We start from the raw sequence: 24,556 nt of genomic DNA, 5'->3' as shown, positions 1-24,556 counted from the left end.
GATTACGAGATATAGCGCTAACTCCATCTGCTGCTTAAGTCGTTGAAAAATAGGAAAATCCAGCTTAATTCAGCAGGTTATTTGGTTTAATTTACTGCGTATAAAAAATGTACCAATGTTTTCCATTAAAAGTCAGACTTTTATTCATCAAAAGAATTACAAAATGAATAGAAAATATAGTCAAGACTTTGACAAGATTAGAAATAATGATTTTTAGAACCAGCAAAACTGTTTTCAGCTGTGCTAACATCATCGCACAAGGGTTTTCAAGGGTTTTCTAATCATCCAATAGCCTTCTGACGCCATTAGAACACTGGAAATGGGCCTCTATACACCTATGTACATATTCCATTAAAAACAAGACGTTTGCAGCTAGAATAGTCGTTTACCACATTAACTATGTATAATTAGTGTATTTATGATTCATTTAATATTATATTCATTGAAAAAAAAAGTGCTTTTCCTTCAAAAATAAAGACATTTCGAAGTGACCCCAAACTTTTGAATGGTAGTGTAAATTAATTGTAAAGTAAAGGGCCTCAAATAATACATTTTAAATTTGTAAAAATGCTGCTTTTTTGTAACGAAGCATCACTTTTAGTTATTTGATGACTTTACGTTGGTTCATTCCCATTTACAAAAGTGGCGCAAACTGACCACATGAGGCAGCAGAGGACCGATTTTCTCTGTGGACTTTGGTGCGAGGAAAACGTGTGTACACAGAGGCACAGCTTGTGAAAAGGCAAGGCGGGTAACTGCTTGGGGCCCTGAGCTGATAGGGGGCCCCTGATACTCGGAGCCCGAGGGCTGTTTTTACTGAAATGTGCAGTGAGCAGCCGCCTCCCCGTCCTCCTTAAACAAGAATGGGCGATTTGCAGTGACATCTCAGTAGGAAACCTCCCTAAAGGGGCCCCACGTTCTGCAAGTTGGAAAATATAAGTGTAATGCATATCTTTTTTATTCAGTTTATATATGTTTTTTTCAGTTATTTACAGTATTTTATTGTTCTATATATTTTTATTGTTTTATAATGTGGGTTCTTTACAGTGTAATGTATTTTTTTTTAGGTTTATATACTTTTTAAAAAGCTATTTACAGTATTTTATTGTTCTTTCTACATTTATAGTTTCACATACTTTTTAATTACAAGGTTTTTCCATGTTATTTCATTCGAAAAAAAAAACATTTTTGGGAATGTTTGCTTAGGGCCCCTACAGACTCTAGAATGGCGTCTGCATGTACAGTACGGGTTGCAGCATATGCAGAACTGTCGTCAGTGTTTTCAGCGTCTTCTCCCTCCCGACAGTTCACCACCTGCTCTGGCTGAGAGCAACATATGTGCGTCGCCTTCAGACCTCTGACAAAGAAAGAACCTCCGCTGAGCACAAATATGGACAGTGTGTGTGAATGAATGAACGGATTAAAGGTGGAATCAGAGCAGATACGAAGCCGCTTTATCGGCTCGGACAAAACACGCCGGGCATTTATTGCCCATTAGAATGTTCATCTTATGGCAGATTATGTGAATAATCGCACGGACGTGCTGCCATTTACGGGGGGCTTTGGACCAACGTTTGCGTATTGACTGTGGTGCCTTGCCAGCTGGCACCGTGTCCACCGATTCCCCCCCCCCTCCCCCCGCCGCCGACGCCGCTGCTGAATCTCCGTCGATTGCCAACACAATCCCTGCAAAGCCCTGCCAGGTCACTACGAGCTTTCTGACCGTTCAGATGCCTGTGGTCGTACAGTAATAGTAGTATATGTCTGCGAGCCAAGCAGAGCTGATTCATGCTGTCGCCGCGGGAGCGTGCAGAACAAGGAAGGTTTGGAATTGTGAGGGGGAACGGAGGTATGAAGCCGATGCTGTTCAGGAAAGTTCAGGAGGAAACGTGAGGACGAGCAATATCGATTTATCCGTTTCAATCAGCGAAGCAGAATTTTGTCGGGCCCATATATTTAACCAATTTACTCCATCTTCAGCTTCAGTTACCAGTTGTTGAACATTAGTAATGGTCTTGTATCATAAATCATGTATGAACTGAATATTAAATACATGAAACAGGTAAATAAATTAAAATGTTAGTGACATAGCAACAGAAGTTTCCTATGCCTATTTTTTTATATATAAAAACTACCAATTTAGATTTTTAAAAAAGGCAATTAGCTTTATTTAGCTAAATTTGTTAGCGTCATTTGCACTTGTCGGCATATTTTTTGGCGGGAAGAGAAGACAGGAAGTGGTTGCTTGTTTTCACCATCAATCGTTGGCTGGCGTTAAAAGTTAAAAGAGTGCTGCCTTCTATCTTTTGTAGAAACGGCAAAAAATGTTAAGACGCTAGAGAGTCTCAACGCTGACTGGTTTTACATCTTTCTTTCAACTCAAGTAAAAGAACCTCGTTTGTGACGAGCAGCACTTGAGTTGAAGAGTTCTGTCCAGGTGCATAGAACGACTGTTGTATTCTTATTTGTATTCTTCTTGATAAAATTTATTTTAATCACCAACTATTTTCTTGACAATGGACAAGTTTCCGCTGTAGTAATTCAAAGGTTGGATGAGATACGATTTCTGATTTTAGACCAAGAGAGAGTTTTCTACTGCGTCTCATTTGGCAAAGTGATGAAAAGACTATGATTACTTTTGTGTTAGTAGGCAGAAAACACAATGATCTGTCACTTTGCTGCTTTTTTCATTCTCTAACGTCTGGACTTGTTCCTGAATTTGTCAGAGGGGCTATTGTGTGTGAGAACGAAATGTTCACAAACGTCTCTCTGGACCTTTTGTTTTCTGGAACTGCTCCTGCCAGCTCCTTTGTCACATTTCCCGCACTATATCCGAGTAAAGCCATGAGAGAAGACGACAGGAAAAGCTCAGCGCAATTCACTGTGAAGGGGTGAACGACTGTTCCGCCTCCTACACGTTGGATCCAGGCTCAATCCCTCGCCCGGATGTTCTGAAGAACATCTCAATCCCTTGTCCAGGTGTTCTGGAGAAAATCTCAATCCCTTGTCCAGGTGTTCTGGAGAAAATCTCAATCCCTTGCCTGGATGTTCTGGAGAACATCTCAATCCCTTTTCCAGGTGTTCTGGAGAACACCTCAATCCCTTGCCCAGGTGTTCTGGAGAGCACCTGAATCCCTTGCCTGGATGTTCTGAAGAACATCTTAATCCCTTGTCCAGGTGTTCTGGAGAACATCTTAATCCCTTCTCCGGATGTTCTGGAGAACATCTTAATCCCTTGTGCAGGTGTTCTGGAGAACACCTCAATCCCTTTTCCGGATGTTCTGGAGAACAACTAAATCCCTTGTGCAGGTGTTCTGGAGAACACCTCAATCCCTTACCCAGGTGTTCTGGGAAACACCTCAATCCCTTCCCCAGATGTTCTTGAGAACACCTCAATCCTTGCCCAGGTGTTCTGGAGAACATCTGGTCCAGGAGACCTAAAAACTCTTGCTATCGCCGATGTTTGTGTCTGAAAATCAATCAAATCATAAAAGATATGACCACAGTGACCTAAAAAACTTTACATTTGCAAAAAAAAAAAACAGGGCTCAAAGATTTCTGGGTACAATCGTTGGCTCTTTTCAGAGTTTCTCCAAGAGATTGTGAAGGACTGGTCTTTTGGGACTACCAATTTGGTCTTTTGGTCCTCCACGCATATGTGCCATACTTCATTGATTTGCTTTTGGTGTCAAACCAAAAGTTTTCAAGGGTAATTCATGACAGATGATTCCAGACCTGCTTTACATTTGAAGCAGAGAGTAAAAGTCAATCTATCAAACCACGCAAGACACAAGATCACAGGAGAGTTTCTTCTGAGTAAAATGTGGTTCTAAAGCCTCCGTGGTGAGAGAGGAAGAGCTGGTAGCAAGTCAAAGTTCTTACATCATCCTGGTTATGTGATACAAGACTCAGTGGGAGAAAAGGATGATCCAGAGCCAGAGTGAGACCCGTCCAACAGGATGAACTCGTAACCGTTTCCTGGAACTATTCAGGGCAACCATCTGTCCGTGTGGAGGCCAGAGAACTGGACTGTTGAATGGACGGAGGGTCAACGATGGACAATGGACGTGGGATAAGTTCAGAAGATGCATCAAGGTGAATCTCTGTGGATAATTAATCCGTAATCTGAGCAGGACTGTGGTGTTGTACATTGATAAATCAGAAGTGAGAACAATGCGTGGACGGATGGCACGCGAACAAAGATGGCACGTCATATTGTGGAGGCGTCTAAAAATGGCTGTATCTGTAGTAAACTTCCCGCTCGGTGTACGGCAACAATCCTGAGAGCTTTGTTGCTCTCAGAGGGGTTGACAATTAGAAGCGTCGGGGAAAGAGTGTATGACTGTGTCTGACTAAAACTAACAAGTGACGCCAACGTGAGAGGGAAAAAACTGCCTGACAACAGCAACTCCTCGCCGCGTGATCTGACAGTGACGGAAACTGTGAAACATCATTTCCCATCATCTTCTTCTTCTCTGTGTGAGTGTGTATATATACAAGTATATACACAGGAGTATAAACACTGATCTTGTCAGGACCAGTTGTACTCATTGAGGTCCCAAACCTGGTCCTAATGGGGCAGAACCTCACTTCTGAGGAACTGATTAAGTTGAGGGCTAATTTTAGCCTAATATTAGCTTCAGAGTCATTGTGATGGTAATGGCCCCTTCCCAATACCTCCTGTAACCCAACATTTTTACCCTAACCCTAAATTTTGCGCGATCACGTGCAGGGGGGTGCAAGGGGTAGTGCGATGTTTGCCTTTATAATCAACCCTCGAACTAGCTAGCTAGCGGATATTTGCCGAGTGTTTCGAGAGAGTATGCCCGTCATGGTCACGTAGAGAAAACGTATTGGGACGGGGCCTAAATGCCCCGTTGTTTGGGGGGTTGCTGTCTCCACTGCCCCCTACTGTCTGTTTGCGGGAAAACAGCCATGCAAGAGTCCTCAGAATCAGCAAAGTCTCCGGGGTCTTCACGGAACTACACACACCCTAGCCAGGTAACATAAGATAAGATGAAGACAGCGAAAGAGCGTTATTTTAGACGTCGTTTACGGCGGTGTCGTAAAAATATCTACTCTAAAACCAAACTGTAGGGGGAGCTCTGTAGTGAGCAAGACTTGAAAAGTTCCCCTTTATTAGGGACGATGCCGTTAAACATAGTTTTGAGACCTAGCGTGACGCTGATAAGCTAATTTTGGGATAAGCTAATTCAGTCCCCAGTTGGGCTTTTTTTTAAATGTAAAATACATGACAATACATTTAATGAATTCCATAACTGACAATTGTCCAAATGTAGAGCAGGATTTCACAGTTACCATTCACTGTGCTCAAAGTTATTCTGTCTTGTCTGGGTTAGATAACACTTCTGTGGGCCATGATGACACATTTAAACGCTAATTTAATGAAAACAGACATAAGTAACGCTGTCAAAACTAAGCCAATTCTGGCTTTTTAATACGGGAGGATAGAGACGTCTAATTTATGAGCTCAAACTATTACACAATATGAAAATATAGAAAGATATGTTGTGTTTTTCCATAACACATCTATCAAACACACTTTATACGGTGCTAACACAGCCGTCAACATGGGGTTAAGTGTCTTAAATGTCTTAAACGCCCAGAGACACATCGGCTCCACTAGTTGACCGATCGCCACCTCCCAAGAGACGAGGTTTTGTTTCGTCCGTCGTCAAAACGCCGTGTCCTCAGAAGAATATACTGTGTGGGGGAAAAGTCACAAAATGTCAATGCTGAAATGTCATTTTCACAGCTGTTTGAGTCCCAACGATCTGGGCGTTTGAGCCAATTCTGAGCTAAATGTTACAGGATGGCTGTGTCATGCTTCGCCAAGCAGCCTTTTTCTGTGTGTGTGTGTGTGTGTGTGTGTGTTTGTGTTCCTACTTTATATCATCAGCAAACACAGACACACAATTAAGGGACTCCAAAAGGCTCTCAGAGGAGTAAAAACACATTTTGGTTATGTGTTAATAAGCCTACATTCCATGCGATAATGACTGGATGTGAATATTTAAAAAGAAAATGAGTGAAGGGACGTCAGCCGAACGTCGGGTCACTCACTGAACGACGACGGAGAAGAAACTGAACCCATTCGAGGCCGACAGTACATCAACAACAGCTCCGCTCGGCATGACAGCGGGGCTGCTTCTGCTGCTCCGCGTCGCCACGGCAACCGCAGAGATGCTGTCACCGGGGCCATCATTAGCATAGATAAAGGAGGAAACACAGTCAGCGTCCTTTCACTCGCGGTGACGTCCAGACACAGTCTTGTATATATCGCAGCGAAACACAGCTGTAACGACGACGCTTGACAGCCAGTGTGTGTGTGTGTGTGTGTGTGTGTGTGTGTTAAAATAAGACATCAATGTCATGCAAAACAACTCCAGCGTTTTGCAGGTGAGCAGAGAAAAACTGTGAATTTTTCTCATTTAATAAACAAGACGGGTTAAATTTACACCAACAAAGACTTCTCTTATTTGGTTATTTTAGTTTAATACATTAAAAAAAAACTGCTTAATTTAACATGAAATACTGTGCAATTGTGACCGTCCACCTCTGATACAACTAAATTACAACTATCTCATCTTATTTTATATAAATATTCCTGTGTTTCGTGTGCAACAAATACCATCGATTTGCACAATTCTTAAATTGCATCCTTTCTATTGCAATTTGCAGTAATTATAAAATTACAGCAGGTGGCGCTATCCCATTGACTCAGTTTTCATATGCTGGCATTTTCTGACCGGATCTCACGTGTGAAGTTTTGTGCAGTTGGGTCCACGGACGGCGAAGTTACCGTGCTACTTCCTGTATCGTGGCTAAGTAATTATAAAGTTGTAGCTGTCGCCCTGCCAGCAGGTGGCGTTGTCCACTTGACTCAGTTTTCATATGCTGATTTTTTCTGCCCGGGTCTCTTGTCTTGACTTGTGAAGGTTTGTGCAGATCGGTCCACGTACGGCGAAGTTCCCGTGCTACTTCCTGTATCGTGGCTAAGTAATTATAAAGTTGTAGCTGTCGCCCTGCCAGCAGGTGGGGCTATATCATATTAACTAAGGTTTTATATGCTGATTTTTTTCTGGCTGGGTCTCACGTGTGAAGGTTTGTGCAGATCGGTCCATGTACGGCGAAGTTACCGGCTACTTCCTGTATCGTGGCTAAGTAATTATAAAATTGCAGCTGTCGCCTTGCCAGCAGGTGGCACTATCCCCTTGACTCTTTTTATTTTCCTGTGCTAATATTTTCTGGCCAGGTCTCGTCTTGACGTGTGAAGGTTTGTGCAGATCAGTCCATGTACGGCAAAGTTACATGCTACTTCCTGTATCGTGGCTAAGTAATTATAAAATTGCGGCTGTCGCCCTGCCAGCAGGTGGCACTGTATCTCAAATATAGATTGATTTATCTCAAAGAATGTAAACACAAATAATGAATAAATTAAATCTTAAATACATGAAACAGGCCATCGAAGTCAAAATCAAGGTTTTAGTATTTTCTGACAAAACAGTGCACATTTACATATAAGTCATCATAAAAACAGTCAAAACTGATGTTGATTAATTCAATAACTGCTTGAATAATCATGTATTTACGAAGCAGATAAACCTCTGTGACCTGCACGTACGCAGCAGCTCACGATAAGCGGCGAGCATTTGTTAGTATTTTATTTTATTTTGATGACAGCATGAAGGACTTAACACGACTGTGGCAACAGTTCAGAGATAAATGATAAATGGAGCCATACATTATTTATTAATCCGTCATAATAAAGTGATGATCAGTGGGGGATCAGCAGCATTAGCATTAGCAACGGGAGCGAACAGAGAGAGAGAGAGAGAGAAAGGACCAGGACTGAATACAGCGTTCGTGTGAAAGCGCTGAGGCGTCGCTAAAACCTGACGAACGTGTCGGTGAAAAACTGCGGCGAGTCGCCGTCGGCTGGAGATTCTGATTAGGGTTTGGCCTCGTGTTTGACGTCTGTTTGACAGAGTGACCTAAATCACAAAGTCCAGAACTCTGATATGAAACGCATGGATTTTTTTTTTATTGCTCCTCAGAAGCAGCAAAAATGGAGATTAAAAATTGATTTATGAACGCGGAAAGAAATTGCATGAGAGTTCAAGTTGCGAGTCGGATCAACGTTATGCAGCGGTGTGTTGTAAGAAGTCATTTTTTTTAATGCATTTCCCTTATTTTAATTAAAAAAAGAGTTCTGATTCCAATTTACGTCTATTTTCACCAACATTTACCCCGTTTAAATCAGGGTTGAAACCATTATTGTTTACTGCAGCTTTCTAATATTACCCATTTTAACCACTTTAACTTTGCTTTTTAATGATTTTTAAATAATGATTTTAAATTGCATTCCATGACGGCGCGTTTCCATGACGACAGACCGGAAAAAGACGCCAGCGACGTCATGTTTGCGTGCCGCAGCACCGGAGTCCAGGCACTGTCTACCAGTTAGCTCCTTTAGCGTTTAGCTTCCTTTAGCGCCGTTAGCGTTAGCCTACAGCCGAAATGGAGCGGTCTGGAAAAGAGCAGCGCTACAAATAACCAGCGTACCTGTGTTACTGCGTATGTGTGCGTCTGTTTTTAAAGTTTAGCGTTACTTTAGAGCCTCGTTTTAACAATCGGGAGTCACGTAAACATGACGTCACGCGGTCAGTCGTCATGGAAACACGTCGACGCCGTATTCCTTTCCTTTAAGAATCCCAAAGCTCGACTGTAAATCCACTCAAAAGGTGGTTTGTGTTGAGGTAAAACCTGTTTTTCAAGGAGTGCACAGAGAGAATAAAAGCAGAGTCGATTGATGGATCGTCAGGAACAACGACGACAACAGCAGCTCCCTGAAGCGATGTCAACAAAACACTAAAATAAAGATAATAAAAACCCTGCGAGAAGCTTCCCTTGAACATGTTTGACGGCGTCTTCTGTGATCTCCAGCAGGGCCGAGGATTAACTGTAGCTGTGTTCAGACGACTCTGCGTACATGCGTTCATCAACTGTTCTCAGCAGCCTCCCAGCTGGCTGCAGCTAACGCTAACGCTAACACACACACACCCATCTGTCCACTGATGTAGCTGCTGCGTGTGCTGATGACCTTGTCAAAAAAGAAGTACCACAACAGGTCAGTACACGGCGCGAGAAGCGATCATTAACACGGTTTTACATGTTTTTTTAGCTTCAACCTTTAGTCTGTGCACATCTTTGTTTTAAAAGCTGTGCCGGGCGACATATTTGTGATGAATAATTCCATAAAACTATGTAAATAAGGTGTTTTTGAGAGAGAATTTGACTTCGGACACCAAGGACTGACTAATGAGACACAGGTGAATCACAGAAAGTAAACAAGGTACACACACAGGAAGAACTACAAAATAAAACAGGAAGCTAGCAACAAATAATAATGAAATGTTTTAAGAAAACAAACACGACAACAAAAGAGAGAAGACACCAATAACTAGTTGGTTAGCAAAGAGATTAGCAAATGTAGACCGTACCCTCCAATGTTTGTTCCAGATAGCTTACTTGGCTAACGTTGTGGACCAATTCGCCCCAAAAATAAGATGCTATGCTATTACAGCTTTAATAAGAGGCATTAGTCGGTTAGCTTAGCTCTGGTTCTCCCTAAGGTTTCTACCCTTTTCCCTGTTAAAAGGGTTTTTCCCCTGGCAGTTTTTTCTTACCCTGGTCGAAGGTCTAAGGACAGAGGATGTTACCAACCCTGTGAAGTCCTGTGAGACAAACTATGTTTTGTAAACTGTGGGCTATACAAATAAAGATTGATTGATTGATTGATAGCTTAGCACAACGTGTGGCAGCATGGAGAAAGAGCGCGTGACGTAATGTTTGCTTGACTCCCGATTGTTAAAATGAGTCTCTAAAGTAACGTTAATGCAGGACACAGGTACGCTGGCCATTTGTAGCGCTGCTCTTTTCATTTCGTAAACAGATCGCTCTAGTTCGACTGAAGTTGTGCGAACGGCGCTAAAGGAGCTAACACAGCAAACGGAGCTAACTGGTAAACAGTGCCGTGGCACGTAAACATGACGTCATGTGTGTCTTTTTCCGGTCAGTCGTCATGGAAATGCGTCACGCGTCAGCGTGCATTTAACGTTGACGCCGTTAGCGCTAGTTTTTAACTATAACTCCTGCAAAATCAAAAGGGATAGGGCCTAAAACAATCGCAGTTTTCACAGGTGATGATCTGAAAAAAGACAAAAGTCTTAGCATCTTATCTCTAGAATCACCACACGGTCATCACCAACATCTCCCTCAAACACAAACACCTCTGTAATCCCAGACGTCATAGCTTTCATTTTGATTTCTGCGCGTTCGTCTTGAATCTAAACATTTTCTAGACTGCAGCCAGGACGCCCTTGTCTTGTGTAATATTGCACAGCGGCATCACGGACTCTTCATCAGGGAAATGCTCCCCTCGCTGCTGCTGAGGATAAATGGAAGCAGCAGCAAAGGTCAATTGATTCTTTCCATCTAATAAATCTTATACGTTTTAATCCACTTTCTGCACAACATGGAGTGATGGCTCGCCGAAGATACTTTCTGGGTCCCAAAATAAATTTGCTATCACTCAATATTTATGTCATAATGTCATAAATAATAATTGATTGACCAAACATCTCTTGGGAATTATTTGTTTGCCATGTCAGAGTAACAATACAGTCGTCATTTTCATCCCAATTTCAATCTGGAACTAATAGTTTTAACACTAAAATAGTTATTAATAAATGTTATAATTGTATTTATTTATTTTAATGTGGCTGTTAATATTATTACTATTATTATTATTATTTTATTATATTTCATGACACAAAAAAGAAGGTAATATACATACATAAATAGACGATAAACTCATAACTCGCAAACATAATAGTAATAATAATACGTTTGATATAATAGTCATAAAAAAGTGAATAAATAATAATGGTAAATATATACATAGTGTACATATACATATATATACATACATGAAATATTTTGGTAACTCATTTAATGTCACTTTAACACCGAAAGTGTTCAATTTAACACCGTTTCACATGGATTTGGTTGTAATGTTGAATTAAATGACTCAAACTTTTAAACTTCCATTGTTGGACGTCGCTGACGCCTCGACGTGACTCACGTCTGAAAACTGAAATCATACAACACAGCCTTAAAGCTCTTCTGCCTGTTTGCTCTTACTGTTCTATTTTAAAATTCCAAAATTTAATTCCAGTGTAATATACATATATTGTTATATATATATATATATATATATATATATATATATATAAATAAACTTGCCTCAGTGAGTCCATGCACACAGTTTAGGAAAAACAAACCATTTTTCCACGCTGTTGATTTGTCATTTTAAAACGGCACTTTAAACAAATTAGGGGATTATGGTGATTTGCTAATGTGACTGTCAATTTTCACTAATTGCTCACTACACACACACACACACACACACACATACACAATATAGTATTTTATATTTTAGTGAGGACACAATCATTGACAAAACCCCTTAACCTTTACACTAACCTAAAACACAATTCTAACCCTAAAACCTGCTCTTAACCAGTGATGGGGGCTTATCGGTATCGGTCAGTATCGTATCAGTTCCGATACGGGTCACAAAATAACGTTCATAAATGGTCTAAGAATGATTGTATCAGACTTATATCGGTATCTGTAGATACTGGAGTTTTTGCTATCAGTATCAGTCACATTGGGACAATCTATTGTCTCGGGGACCAGACAGAATGTCCTTTTTTTTGGACCGCACAATGATATAAATACAGAAAGACACACACACACACACACGCTCACTATGATGTGGAGTTGTGTGTCTGTCGCACACTGAACTGCAGTCTTTAGCTCGTGAGGAGCGACAACACAAAAGGAGGACAAACTCTATTACATCATCTTCCTAAATGCATTTACTACAACACACACACACACACACACATTGTTAATACACTGTTTTAAAGGTGCATTATGTAATAAATCTAAAGCAACTGACCATAAAATCCTCCTAATATGTCACAGAGACTCAGGAATAATGTTCATATAACAAACTGAACTCACCAACAACAACAGAACAGACAAAATATTTGCATAAAAAAATATATTTTGCAGACTGCAAATCATGTTTATGTTTTGAAATCATGTTTTGGCGTCATGTGGCGCCACCTACCGCCGTCTACCAATCATTGCAGTCAGTAGAGTCTCAGCTGCCGAGCAAACCACGGGTTGCCAGTTACGTCAGAAAAACGAAACCGAAAAGACCTCGGTTTTATTTTGAATTTGAGTGTAGTAACCGCTTTTGGCCACATTCTTACATATGGCGCCTTTAACTTGGCAGTAAACGGTAAATAACTGCCAGATATTGAAAGTTATTCAGGGAAAAAAATGGGCGAAAACAACCTTTTATGGTTAAAATTAGCAAAAAGTCTTCGATGTTAAAGGGTTAAAGTTGGTATTGCGATTTCCTTTTACAAGTATTGTGATCGCAATTTAAGCTTTCGATATATAATCAAGTTTAAAGGGCTAAAACTAAACCCCCCCCCCCTCTTCTGAGGCTAACTCCCCCAAAAAATGCCAAGCAGTGGGAACAGAGCAAGGGGGCGTGGCCTGGTGACTGGAGAGGGTGACTCAGGTGTGGACTGAGAAAGTAAATCTGTTATAATTTCAGAAAAATCACTGGCAAGATTTTCCTCTTGTTTGGAATCATTTTGTGAATCAACGACGGCCAAAAAACTCTCTCGTTTCCCTGTTTGTCTCAATGACAAATATCTTCTTTTTTTTTCTTTTTCCACCCACGTGAAATAAGAACAAGTCCAATCTGTCTGCAGAACAACAGAGAGGAAAGAAGCAAGAGCTGCACTCCATTTCCTTCTCTGGTAGAAACAGCGAAATAGGCGTGATTCTGCGTCAAAAGATAACAGGAAACAGTCGTACAGATGAGGATTATAACCATTATCCTGAATTTAATAACTGCGATTCACAAATATAGGGTAATTAAAAAAAAAAACTAAAAAAAAAACTTAAAATTCAATTATTTTTATTTGGGAACTCCTATAACAACATATATAAATGCAAATAAATATAAATATATCCATAATAACAAAGAAATCACTAAAACGGACACATTTGAGGAACGTCGTTATTTTCAGGTTTGGAAAAACACAAGATTTTTCGATATTTTATGGACCAAACTACATATTGAACAGTTGAGGAAAAACAATCCACAAATTAAAGATATGTAACTAAAGATCCTCGTGTGGTGAGGTCATTGTCATGGATGACTAATTTAAAATTCAACTATTTTGGAAATTGATGAATCGATTTGAGAGTTTCCTCCGATTTTTCAGCTTCTAAAATTTGAATATTTTCTGGCTTCTTTGCGCCACGTAACAAAGAAATAATTCAAACGGAAACATTTTGTTTTTTGTGGACAAAAACAAGACATTTTAATGTCATTATTTTGAGATTTTGGAAACACTGATCAACATTTTATGAACCAAATGACTGTTAAAGGCGCCATATGTAAGAATGTGGCCAAAAGCGGTTACTACATTCACATTCAAAATAAAACCGAGGTCTTTTAGGTTTCGTTTTTCTAACGTGACTGGCAACCCGTGGTTGCTCGGCAGCTGAGACTTAGTTTTAGCCCTTTAAACTTGATTATATATTGAAAGCTTGAATTGCGATCACAATACCTGTAAAAGGAAATCGCAATACCAACTTTAACCCTTTAACATCGAAGATTTTTGCTCATTTTAACCATAAAAGGTTGTGTTTTCGCCCATTTTTCCCCCGAATAACTTTCGATATCTGGCAGTTATTTACCGTTTACTGCCATGTTAAAGGCGCCATATGTAAGAATGTGGCCAAAAACAGTTACTACACTCAAATTCAAAATAAAACCGAGGTCTTTTAGGTTTCGTTTTTCTGACGTAACTGGCAACCCGTGGTTGCTCGGCAGCTGAGACTCTACTGACTGCAATGATTGGTAGACGGCGGTAGGTGGCGCCACCTGACGCCAAAACATGATTTCAAAACATAAACGTGATTTGCAGTCTGCAAAATATTTTTTTTAATGCAAATATTTTGTCTGTACTGTTGTTGTTGGTGAGTTCAGTTTGTTATATTAACATTATTCCTGAGTCTCTGTGACATATTAGGAGGATTTTATGGCCAGTTGCTTTATATTTATTACATAATGCACCTTTACATTCTATAATATAATATAATAATAAGTTATTATTATTGCATATAGAGTGAATCCTTCTTTAAAATCCAGTCACGTGTCGACGTGTTATTTTCTTATGAAGTTTAATGGGTTTTTTTTAATTGTTCTGTAGAACATGAAAAACACCACATTATTAAAGACGAAGCGTTTCCTCTGGAGAATTAAAGGTTTGTTTGTAGTTTCACACACAAACTGAACGACACACATGAAACAAGGGGAAGCCCTGTTAAGTCAAGTACATCCTCACACACACACACACAAACACACTGTTAATAACTAGTTAACAAACACTAGTTAACTGTTGAAAAAGCCGCAGTGAAACTTCAAAGCAGCAGATTTCCGAGACAGTAAAACGCACACGGAGGAATCTGAGCGACTCTTTTTGTTAAATTAAAACATAATCCACTGTGTGGGCACTTTAGCTTATAGTTGCTATTTACACACACACACACACACACACAGAGTGTTTTGCGGGATAATAACTCCAAATCCTGGCCGAGGTCAAACTCTGGATAAGCTCTTTGTTTGCATCGCTTCAAATGTCTTTAATTCAAAAACCTGAGCGGAGAGAGAACATTTCAACAACATCTCCGTCCACTTAGTTCCACATTATCTTAAGAATATGTATTTCTGGCTTTTCTTTCTTGCCGTTAAACCCACTTTTCTTGCTGGAAACTTCACTGCGTAACACCACACGCTCCACGCACCAAATCCCATAGAGAAAACCACCAATTCTGCGTCGCAGGACCCAGGACGCGGGGAGTTGTCGATCCACTGCTGCCTCCATCCGTTAAGTTCAAATATGTTCTTTTTTTGGATATTCGGGGTCTTTCTGATATACCACAGTGACACAGAGTGACCACACGAGGCAGAAGCACACCAGCAGCTCCTAGCGTCCCCGCGAGCTAAAAACGCAGATTTTTTCAATGGGGTTTGGTGAGGGGAAAATAAACGTTTCCTGGTGCAGATACCTAGTCAATACCTCATGTAACCACCCTTAAAAATAAATCAAAACTCTCCCTTTAAAGACATTATAAAACCCTAACTCGCACTGTGACGAATACATTTTCATTTTCACAGATAAAACCACAAAAATAAGAGCCTCCTCTTTGTTATACAGAGTTATTTTTTCCACGCTGTGGCCTCGAACGCCGCTGCAGTGAATGGATCATCATTGAATGGGGGGGGGGGGGGGTGTAGCTGTTACACAACTGTGACTTCAAGGCCACGCGACAAACACACACACAGTCACACACACACACTGAGTGAGTGAGGAGATGCAGGGCAGAGGTGAGCAGCAGCAGTGACACAGGCTAAGTTGAAACAGCAATAAATCCTTCTCTCCTCCAGTCGAACCCTGGAGAAGCAGAGGATGATTCCATTCACACTCTGTCTCCTCTTCCTGCTTCTTTCTTTTCTTTTCTTTTCTGCCTGTTCATCAGTTCGTCAGTCGGCTTGTTTGACACCAGGAACGACCTCCTGAGGGCGACGAGGAGCAACAAAAAAAACTTCTACTCGACAAAGTTTCATCGAAAAAAAAGGGACACGTTTCTCACAGTGGTCAACGCTGTGTGTGTGTCCTGGAAGACACACACACACGTGTCCTTATAACACACGTGTCACAACAGTTTAACAAGCCTGCGACTCAACACACACCTTAACACAGTGTTAAAACATGGCTACACACCATTAAACACACCGTATCATAGTGTTACAACTCACTGTAACACGGCGTTGAACACAGTGTTAAACAAACCATATCACAATGTTGCAACTCTGGAACACAATGTTACAACTCACTGTAACACACGTTACAACACGGCGTATCGCAGCGCTAAACAGCCCATATCACAACGTTACAACACGATGTAAGACATCGTTACAACACGATGTAACACAGCGTTACAACTCACCGTAGCACACATTAAAACACAGCGTTAAACATCGTATCACAGCGTGACAACTCACCGTATCACAGGGTTACAAGTCAATGTAACACAGCGTTACAACTCGCCGTAGCAACATTAAAACACAACGTTAAACACTGTAACACAGCGTTACAACTCACTGTAACACAGCGTAACAACTCACTGTAACACAGCGTAACAACTCACTGTAACACAGCGTTACAACTCACTGTAACACAGCATAACTTACTGTAACACAGCGTTACAACTCACTGTAACACAGCGTAACAACTCACTGTAACACAGCGTAACAACTCACTGTAACACAGCGTTACAACTCACTGTAACACAGCGTAACAACTCACTGTAACACAGCGTAACAACTCACTGTAACACAGCGTAACAACTCACTGTAACACAGCGTAACAACTCACTGTAACACAGCGTAACAACTCACTGTAACACAGCATAACTCACTGTAATACACCGTAACAACTCACTGTAACACAGCATAACTGACTGTAACACAGCGTAACAACTCAATGTAACACAGCGTAACAACCCACTGTAACACAGCGTAACAACTCACTGTAACACAGTGTTACAACTCACTGTAACACGGCGTTACAACTCGCCGTAACATAGCGTTAAACACAAATTATCACAACGTTACAGCTCACCGTATCACAGAACTTACAACACACAGTAACACAGCGTAACAACTGTTGGTTCCAAGGCTGCCAAAGGAACGCCATATTATGATGTCTATATTATTATTATTTTATTCCCACATATTGAACAAAGTTTGTCACCATGTTTATAAAATACACGTTAAGAAATCATTATTATTATTCGTATTCAGCGTTGAGGTTTGTATGACATTATATTTTCTATGTGTGTGTGTGTAATTAGGTTGAATCAACCTTCTCCGTCACACGCAGTGCAGATGTTTGTTGGTCAACACACACACACACACACTAATGAAGCTGTTTTCTCTAATTACACCACATCTGGAGGTAAACATGACACAAACGTGCACAGGCTCAGCACCTGCTTCTGCATCCACGCTCCAAAGTGTCTCTATTAAAAGAAACATTAAGTAGCTCACACTCGACAAACGCGACGCCGCGTGTCGCCGAACAGACGCACGAATGAGCGCGGAAACACGAGAGGCGTCCTCGCGTAACCACGCTTTGCACCTCAGAGTGATCCTTCAATGAGTTTATGGGGGGAAATAATGAACCTTTCTATAGCACAGCAGTGAGGAAACGTGCGGCCTCACCGCCGCCTCAGCACATTATAGACAAACACAAAGAGAAGGTTAATTATAATTAAAAAAGAAGTGTTATGAATCCAGCTCAGCCACACACTCTGCTCTCTACGCCTGCATCAACATGTATAATGTAAGGTAAAAGCTGAGGAGATACAGTATTTACAATCCCCTTCACTCTCTGAAGAGTCACGTCAGGCTTCATCTCTCTCACACACACACACACACACACACACACACACACACACACACTCCAGAAATAGACGATTATCTCTATCAGAGTCACAACAGTGGACTTTGGCGTCGTTAAACACTCACAAACGGGGGACCTCGGCGCAAAGAGGGGACATTTTTTCGGGTCCCCTGTTTGTCATTCTTTAAATCAGGTTAAAATGATGTTTCAGACCTTCTGGTGATTTTTTATTATTATTATTGTTATTATGATTGTTGCCAAGAGGGGACCTGCATATGTGAGTGTTAAAGCTCGCCACCTCAGCAGTGCCCCTGCTGACTGGAGCAGGAACTTCACTGACTCGTTCTTAACGCTCCTGCGTTGTCTGCATGGCTGTCCTCTAACAAAATGGAACTATAGGTCGTTTCGCAGGAATTGCAACTCATAGACACACAAAAACGGCGCCCTCTAGTGGTAGTATAAATAACAGCAATCTGGTACCTTGGGTGTTTTGTCATCAAATCGCTTCAGTGAGGTTTCCAACAGCATTTGGATTCTACTGTGGTGCGATTGACACAGGTTTGACTTTTGACTTTCACTCACGCGACATGTAGCCCTAATGCTAACCTCACTAATACTTGTACCTAAGAGTCGTATTCAATTGAACGAAACCACTTTACAGTAGTTCAACAGTAATCTTTGGGGGGATCATATATATATATATACACATATGTGTATATGTATATACATATTCTTCTCAATTGTTGTCGTTAAGCAACCTCTCTACTTGCAGGCAAATCATGGTTACCTGTTTTTGGATCCATAAATTGTCAGAAAATGCTGAAGTTATTTTATTAATTTAATTAATAGACTAAGTTCAGTTGATTCATTCAACTAATAATGATTTAAATTAATAAACTGACAATTGTTTATCAAAAAAGTTGGTGAGTCATTAAGTATTCAATTCATTATTGAGCCCTAGAATTACATATACAACATATAGACAGTGTACAGAAAATGTCGCCAATTAATATAGTAATTGATCAATCGCTGCAGCAATAGATACTGCACTGATCTGGATAACGATGCTACAGCACATGATTGTGTATATATGCGTTTCATGTGGTACACTAGACTTTATCTTAGTTGTATAACGACGCCGTGCCTGCGTTTCTGCCTGGCAACAGTGAGAGCAGCGAGTCGACAGCGGGGACGTTTAGCGTGACAGCAGGCATCACCGTTACACAGTCTGCCTGTGGTGAAGACGCACCATAAAACGCACAAACACTGCAAAGAGCAGCCGCAATCTGACAACACCGTTAAAAGCCGAGGTGTCGTAAAGAAGCGTCGAGGCGTTTTATTGTGACAGAGCTCTTTTCCTGCAGCACATGATGCTATCGCCCAGGTCCATTACATAATCAGCCCTCCAACTAAAAAAGCTTCAATCTAGTCACACACACAGAACGACTTCCTCGCTTAATTTCTAATCGAGCCGCTGTTGCCCAGCAACTTTCCTCCATTTCTGATAAACACACTGGGCTTTATTAATGTTTCAAGATGCACTGTTTTGACTGTAAACCAACGGTAATCTTTATTTCTTGTTGTAAAGTAGGAAAGAAAATCATCTAATTTAAAAAGAACAAATAGAGGATTTGTTTTTTGTTATGATCAATTGTCATTTTTTCGGGTGCTTTTTTTTTTTTATAAAGTCAGCTCACTGTCAAAGTGCATCAGGGCAAATGGATCAATTCCGGAATTTCAAAAATTAAGAGGTTTGCAAATATTTTCAACGGATTCTTGTTCAGGGCGATAACGACTATTATGATGATAAATTTCACGTCATTCCGAGATACTTTTTGTTTTTGCGAAGAAAGTCAGCTCACTGTCAAACTGCATCAGGGCAAATGGATCAATTCCTGATTTTCAAAAACACATTAAAAATATTCCTTAAGAGGTTTGCAAATATTTTCAACGGATCCTTGTTCAGGGTGATCCCGACTATTATGATAATAAATTTCACGTCATTCTGAGATTATTATTATTTATTTTTTTTAAAGTCAGCTCACTGTCAAAGTGCATCATAGCAAATGAATCAATTCCTGATTTTCAAAAAAATTCATGAAAATTTATTCTTAAATTATTCTTAAATTATTGGAAACCCACCATAAGTGAGTTCAATAGCCTCATTACTGACTGGAAGCCAACAAGTCTTCTAACTGAAATGTGACTATGGGTCATTTTGACTGAACCATGAATACAACCCATATGTACAAGTGTTAGTGAGGTTAGCGTTAGGGCAAAAAAAAAAAAAAAAGACAAGACTAAGTGCTCTTTGAATTGTGAATTTCACCAGTGTGCTGTTTTGTTAATCCTGAGTCCACTGTGTCTGAAGTCTGCACACTTCCAGAACAAATTCCTCCACACCTCCAGCGTCCTCATCTTTCCCTTTTGGACCATCAAACTCTCGATATGCATGTGGATATAATGACTCAGAAATGAGCAGAAAACTGTCTGGACGCGAGCGAAAGGACGGCGAGCGGGCGCTTACTCAGGCGCTATTTTAATACCTGACTGACAAACGCAGACGCACAGTGAAGAACAACACAAAGAACACGAGAACCAGACCTGTTCCCATGGTAACACTCACCAATGGAGCTCAGCTGTTGACTGAGGACGAAGATCTATTTAGACCTATTAAAGAAAACGCCCACGCAAACATGACATGACGCTCGAGGGTCACTTTCCTATTCACGTGACATTTTTGACCACACTGTCCGTTAATCACACACCATTCGACCGTCCGTGTTTTTATAAACACAGAACACTAAAACACAAAGGGTTTTTATTCCTTTACCCGCTCTAAAACTACACGGAGCAGCCGAACGCTTCAGTTCTTTGGTAAAAGAGACAGAAACTCGAGAATATGTCCACAGTGACTGGAGACGCTGGATAATAAAAGCCTGTTTTCCCAAATACTCTGGCTTCATGTTTCATTCTTGTATTTTGGCATAATAACGTTTGGATTTAAACCCAGTTCTTTAAATACTAGGGAAGATACTCGTTAATGCTATCAGTCCAAAAAAGGGTCAGAATCATTAAATTTGACGTCAGGAAAGGGAAAATCCGAAAACATAAACAAACCCTAAATATCTTGTAAATGCTTCAGAAAGTAAAGGCTGTAAAGACGCAAATATCTATCTATAACGAAGACAGAGTTTACCTCGAAGTTAGCTCAAATTTATCTAAAAGTTAGCAAAGAAATTAGCGAGGATTAAGCTAAAACTTTTATATCTATTTATGATGCAGACAAGATTTAGCTAGAAGTTAGCTCAAATTTATCTAAAAGTTAGCAAAGAAATTAGCGAGGATTAAGCTAAAACTTTTATATCTATTCATGATGCAGACAAGATTTAGCTAGAAGTTAGCTCAAATTTATCTAGAAGTAAGTTAACACTTAGCTACAAGTTAATGAAGAAATTAGCTAGGATTAAGCTAAAAGTTACCTATCTATCTATGATGCAGACACAGTTTAGCTAGAAGTTAGCTAAAATTTAGCTAAAGGTCAGCTAGAAGTCATATAAATTGGCTAAAAAAGAAAGTAGCTGAGATGAAGCTAAATATTATCAGTCTATCTCTAATTGAGACAAAGTTTAGCTAGACGTTAGCTCAAATGTATCTAGAAGTTAGCAAAGAAATGATCTACGATTAAGCTAAGTGTTATCAATCTATCTAGAATGCAGACAAGATTTAGCTAGATGTTAGGAGAGGAGTTGAATAACACTTAGCTAGGAGTCAGCGCGAAGTAAGATCAAATTTATCGAGAAGTTAATCAACACTTAGTTAGCTAGAAGTTAGCAAAGAAATTAGCTAGGATTAAGCTCAATGTTATCAATCTACCTATAATGCAGACACGATTTAGATAGAAGTTAGAAGAGGAGTTGAATAAAACTTAGCTAAAAGTCAGCTAGAATTACATAAATTAGCTAAAACTTTTTTAGCTTTCATTAAGCAAAATGTTATCAGTCTATCTATAATTCAGACAAAGTTGAGCTAGGAATGATCTCAAATATATCTAGAAGTTAACTGAGAAATTAGCTAGGATTAAGCTAATAGTTAGATATCTATTCATGATGCAGACAAGATTCAGCTAGAAGTTCGATGAAATTTAGCTAAAGGTCAGCTAGAAGTTATAAACATTGGCGAAAGAAGAAATTATCTGTGGGTTAGAGTTACATAAATTAGCTAAAACATTTTTTTACAAAACTTAGCTCGGAATTAGCGCAAATACATCTAGAGGTTAACTAAGAAATTAGCTAGGATTAAGCTAATAGCTAAAATGCAGACAACGTTTAGCTCAAACTTAGCTAGGAGTTAGCTAATAGCTAAAATGCAGACAACGTTTAGCTCAAACTTAGCTAGGAGTTAGCTAAAATCTTATTTATCTTATATCTTATTATATGTTGTTTATTCTAATGCAATTCTATTTCCATCATTTTGTATTTGTGGTTTTTATACATGTTTTTCTCGTGATTCTTCTGTTCATATTTTGTGTTTTTCAAAAATAAAAATGTCATTACTGTAACGTGAATTTCTCCAGCGTGGGATCAATAAAGTCTCATTTAATCTAATCTCATCTAGAATGAAACAAACAAACTTTACACACAAACAAATATTATTCGTTGGGCTAATACAAATATAAACTATGATGATTTGGCGTATTGTTTAAATTTAAACAAAGAATTGTTAAAACATATGAAATGAGGCTGATAAATGGTCAATAAAAAGTGTCTTTTCTTTGTCAGACATGAACATGATTGTCGCTGTTGTTGCAGAGCTGCAGGCTTTCACATCCACATGACTGAGAAAAATAACAAAATAAAACCACTGCTGCTATTTTCATGTTTTCCTTTGGTCGCGTGTGGAAATCATCCATTATTGATCTGCGCTGACGATGAAAACGCTCCCCGTGGATCACGTTCCAGGTTCAATGCTCAGGGAATGAATAATAAATAAATAAAATAAAATAAAATAGAACTTTCATCCTTGAGGCGAAGAAGCGGCAGTGGTGTGTGTGACTGCGGTGCGGCGCAGGTCTGCGGTGCGGTGTAAGCACCATGCGCTCTGGCTGCGTGTTTGGAGACGTGACATCCACAACACGGCCCCGGTGTTATTGTGTTTTCACGCGTAAAAACATACATTCTGAGCATAAACTTAACATAAACAGGCTGATTATTCGGATTAAAGAGTGTATACATGTATAAATAATCACAACAAAGCGCTGAAGGTGAGCACAGCAGCTCCAGGCGCGCGTCAGGAATAATCCACACAGCTGATTTCAATGATCACAGTCAGATTATAAAACAATATCTTCATCACACTCGTCCTCTGATGATTGACTGATACAAAACAAATCTGCATTAATAATGACATTCATGCAGATGCAGCTCAGGTATTATTATAATAATAATCATAATAATCATAATAATTATAATGATTATTATTGACAGTTAAAGGCTGGACAACACGAGCTTCTTACCGTCAGCGGCCACGCAGCTCTGCATCACCAGCATCAGCACCACAAACCACCGGGCCATCATCCCACTCAGCGCCCGCGTCCCCTTCACGTTCCTCGGCGTGCGGGCGGCCAGAATCCCCGCTGGATCCAGGAGGCTCCATGGAGGAGGAGGAGGAGGAGGAGAGGAGGCGGGGGGACAGGTGTCTCCTCGGAGCCCGGGGCCACTGCTGGACAGGAGCGCATGTTTGGGAGCCATTGGTTCAAAAACCAGTCAATCCTGATTGGAAAAAGCATCTAACGGCGCCGCTGTGGTGAAAGGCATCCGATCAGCGCGTCCCTGGTGCGGACAAGCGGAGCTGCGCTCTCCATGAGCCGCTGGAGGCTGAACGAGCTTCCGCCGAACAAAGAGAGGTTTCAATAATTTCCTTAATGCGCCTCACTCTGTGTTAGTGTGTGTGTCACTGTGTGTGTGTGTCACTGTGTGTGTGTGTGTGTGTGTCCCTACTGCGACCGCAGCGCGCGCTCCATCGCTGCTGGAAGCTGCGTCAATTCCCGGCTAACAACAGCGGAAATACTGGAGGGCCCGCCTTCAAAATAAAATCGACAGGTTTGGCCGGAAGTGGATTTCACAAAGAGGCGTCAAAGAGGGTTCGTGTGCTTATGAAGTTTGTTAAGTGAGCTGTGTGCGCCACCTGCTGGCCTCGTATGTTCTGAATGAGTTGGCCACGTTAAAGGTGCTTTTAGGTGTCGTTGCAGTTGGTATTTTGTAATCCTAAAGATTTATTACTGAATTTGTTTTGTTTTCGTAATTATGGAAGCATGTTGTCCCACGTGTTAAATATTTAAATAGAGATTTAAATTAGAATTATGAGGTGGAAAAGTCAGAATTCTGAGATTCAAGACATACTTTTGAGAGTTAAATATGAATTACAAGGGGAAAAAGTCAGAAATGTAAGATTTAAGTCAAAATTCCGAGACTTAAAACTCAAAATTCTGACTTTGAAAGTCAGAATTCATGCAGTTTTATTTTATTCTTTCAATTCTTTTTTTTTTTTTTACGTGGTCCCAATATTCTTCTGTACATAATATATATATTCGTAATAATTGGAAATGCAGCAACTGTATTGTTTTATGAAGGTGCAGCTAGATCAAGTCAGGTTAAAGTGCGCCCCTGGTGGACAATGAAGGTAAACCAGAGTAGATCGTTCAAATGATGGGTTAAAAAAAAAAAAAATTAAATTGGATCAAAGAGTTCAAGTTCTATTCTGCCAATTGTTTGAAAAACATTTTGTAGGTCAATTCCTGCTTTTGAGTTTAAACTAAAACTTATTACGTTTTGGAATCACCAATTCACGGCTTTGTGTATCAATTGTTAGTATTTAATGTTTCTTTTTCACAAATTGAACAACAT

The 24,556-nt window shown here is 40.1% G+C and overlaps 1 protein-coding gene across 1 annotated transcript in view; it reads right to left on the bottom strand.

Annotated features, from left to right (window-relative positions):
* The window catches only part of LOC310931202 (UPF0606 protein KIAA1549L-like), a gene marked incomplete at both ends in the record, with an annotated part of 82,101 nt that extends 58,700 nt beyond the window's left edge, over window positions 1-23,401 (bottom strand). The window contains one exon of the mRNA XM_083894312.1: window positions 23,167-23,401. Coding sequence (XP_083750438.1) covers window positions 23,167-23,401 — 235 coding nt within the window. The remainder of the gene's footprint in view (window positions 1-23,166) is intronic.
* Window positions 23,402-24,556: the final 1,155 nt, after the last annotated feature.

The sequence above is a fragment of the Microchirus variegatus genome (genome assembly GCF_963457635.1).
Source record: "Microchirus variegatus genome assembly, chromosome: 8".
In the NCBI taxonomy this organism is placed as follows: domain Eukaryota; kingdom Metazoa; phylum Chordata; class Actinopteri; order Pleuronectiformes; family Soleidae; genus Microchirus; species Microchirus variegatus.
The sequence above is the reverse complement of the archived record's forward strand: the minus strand, read 5'-3'. Positions and strand labels throughout refer to the sequence as shown.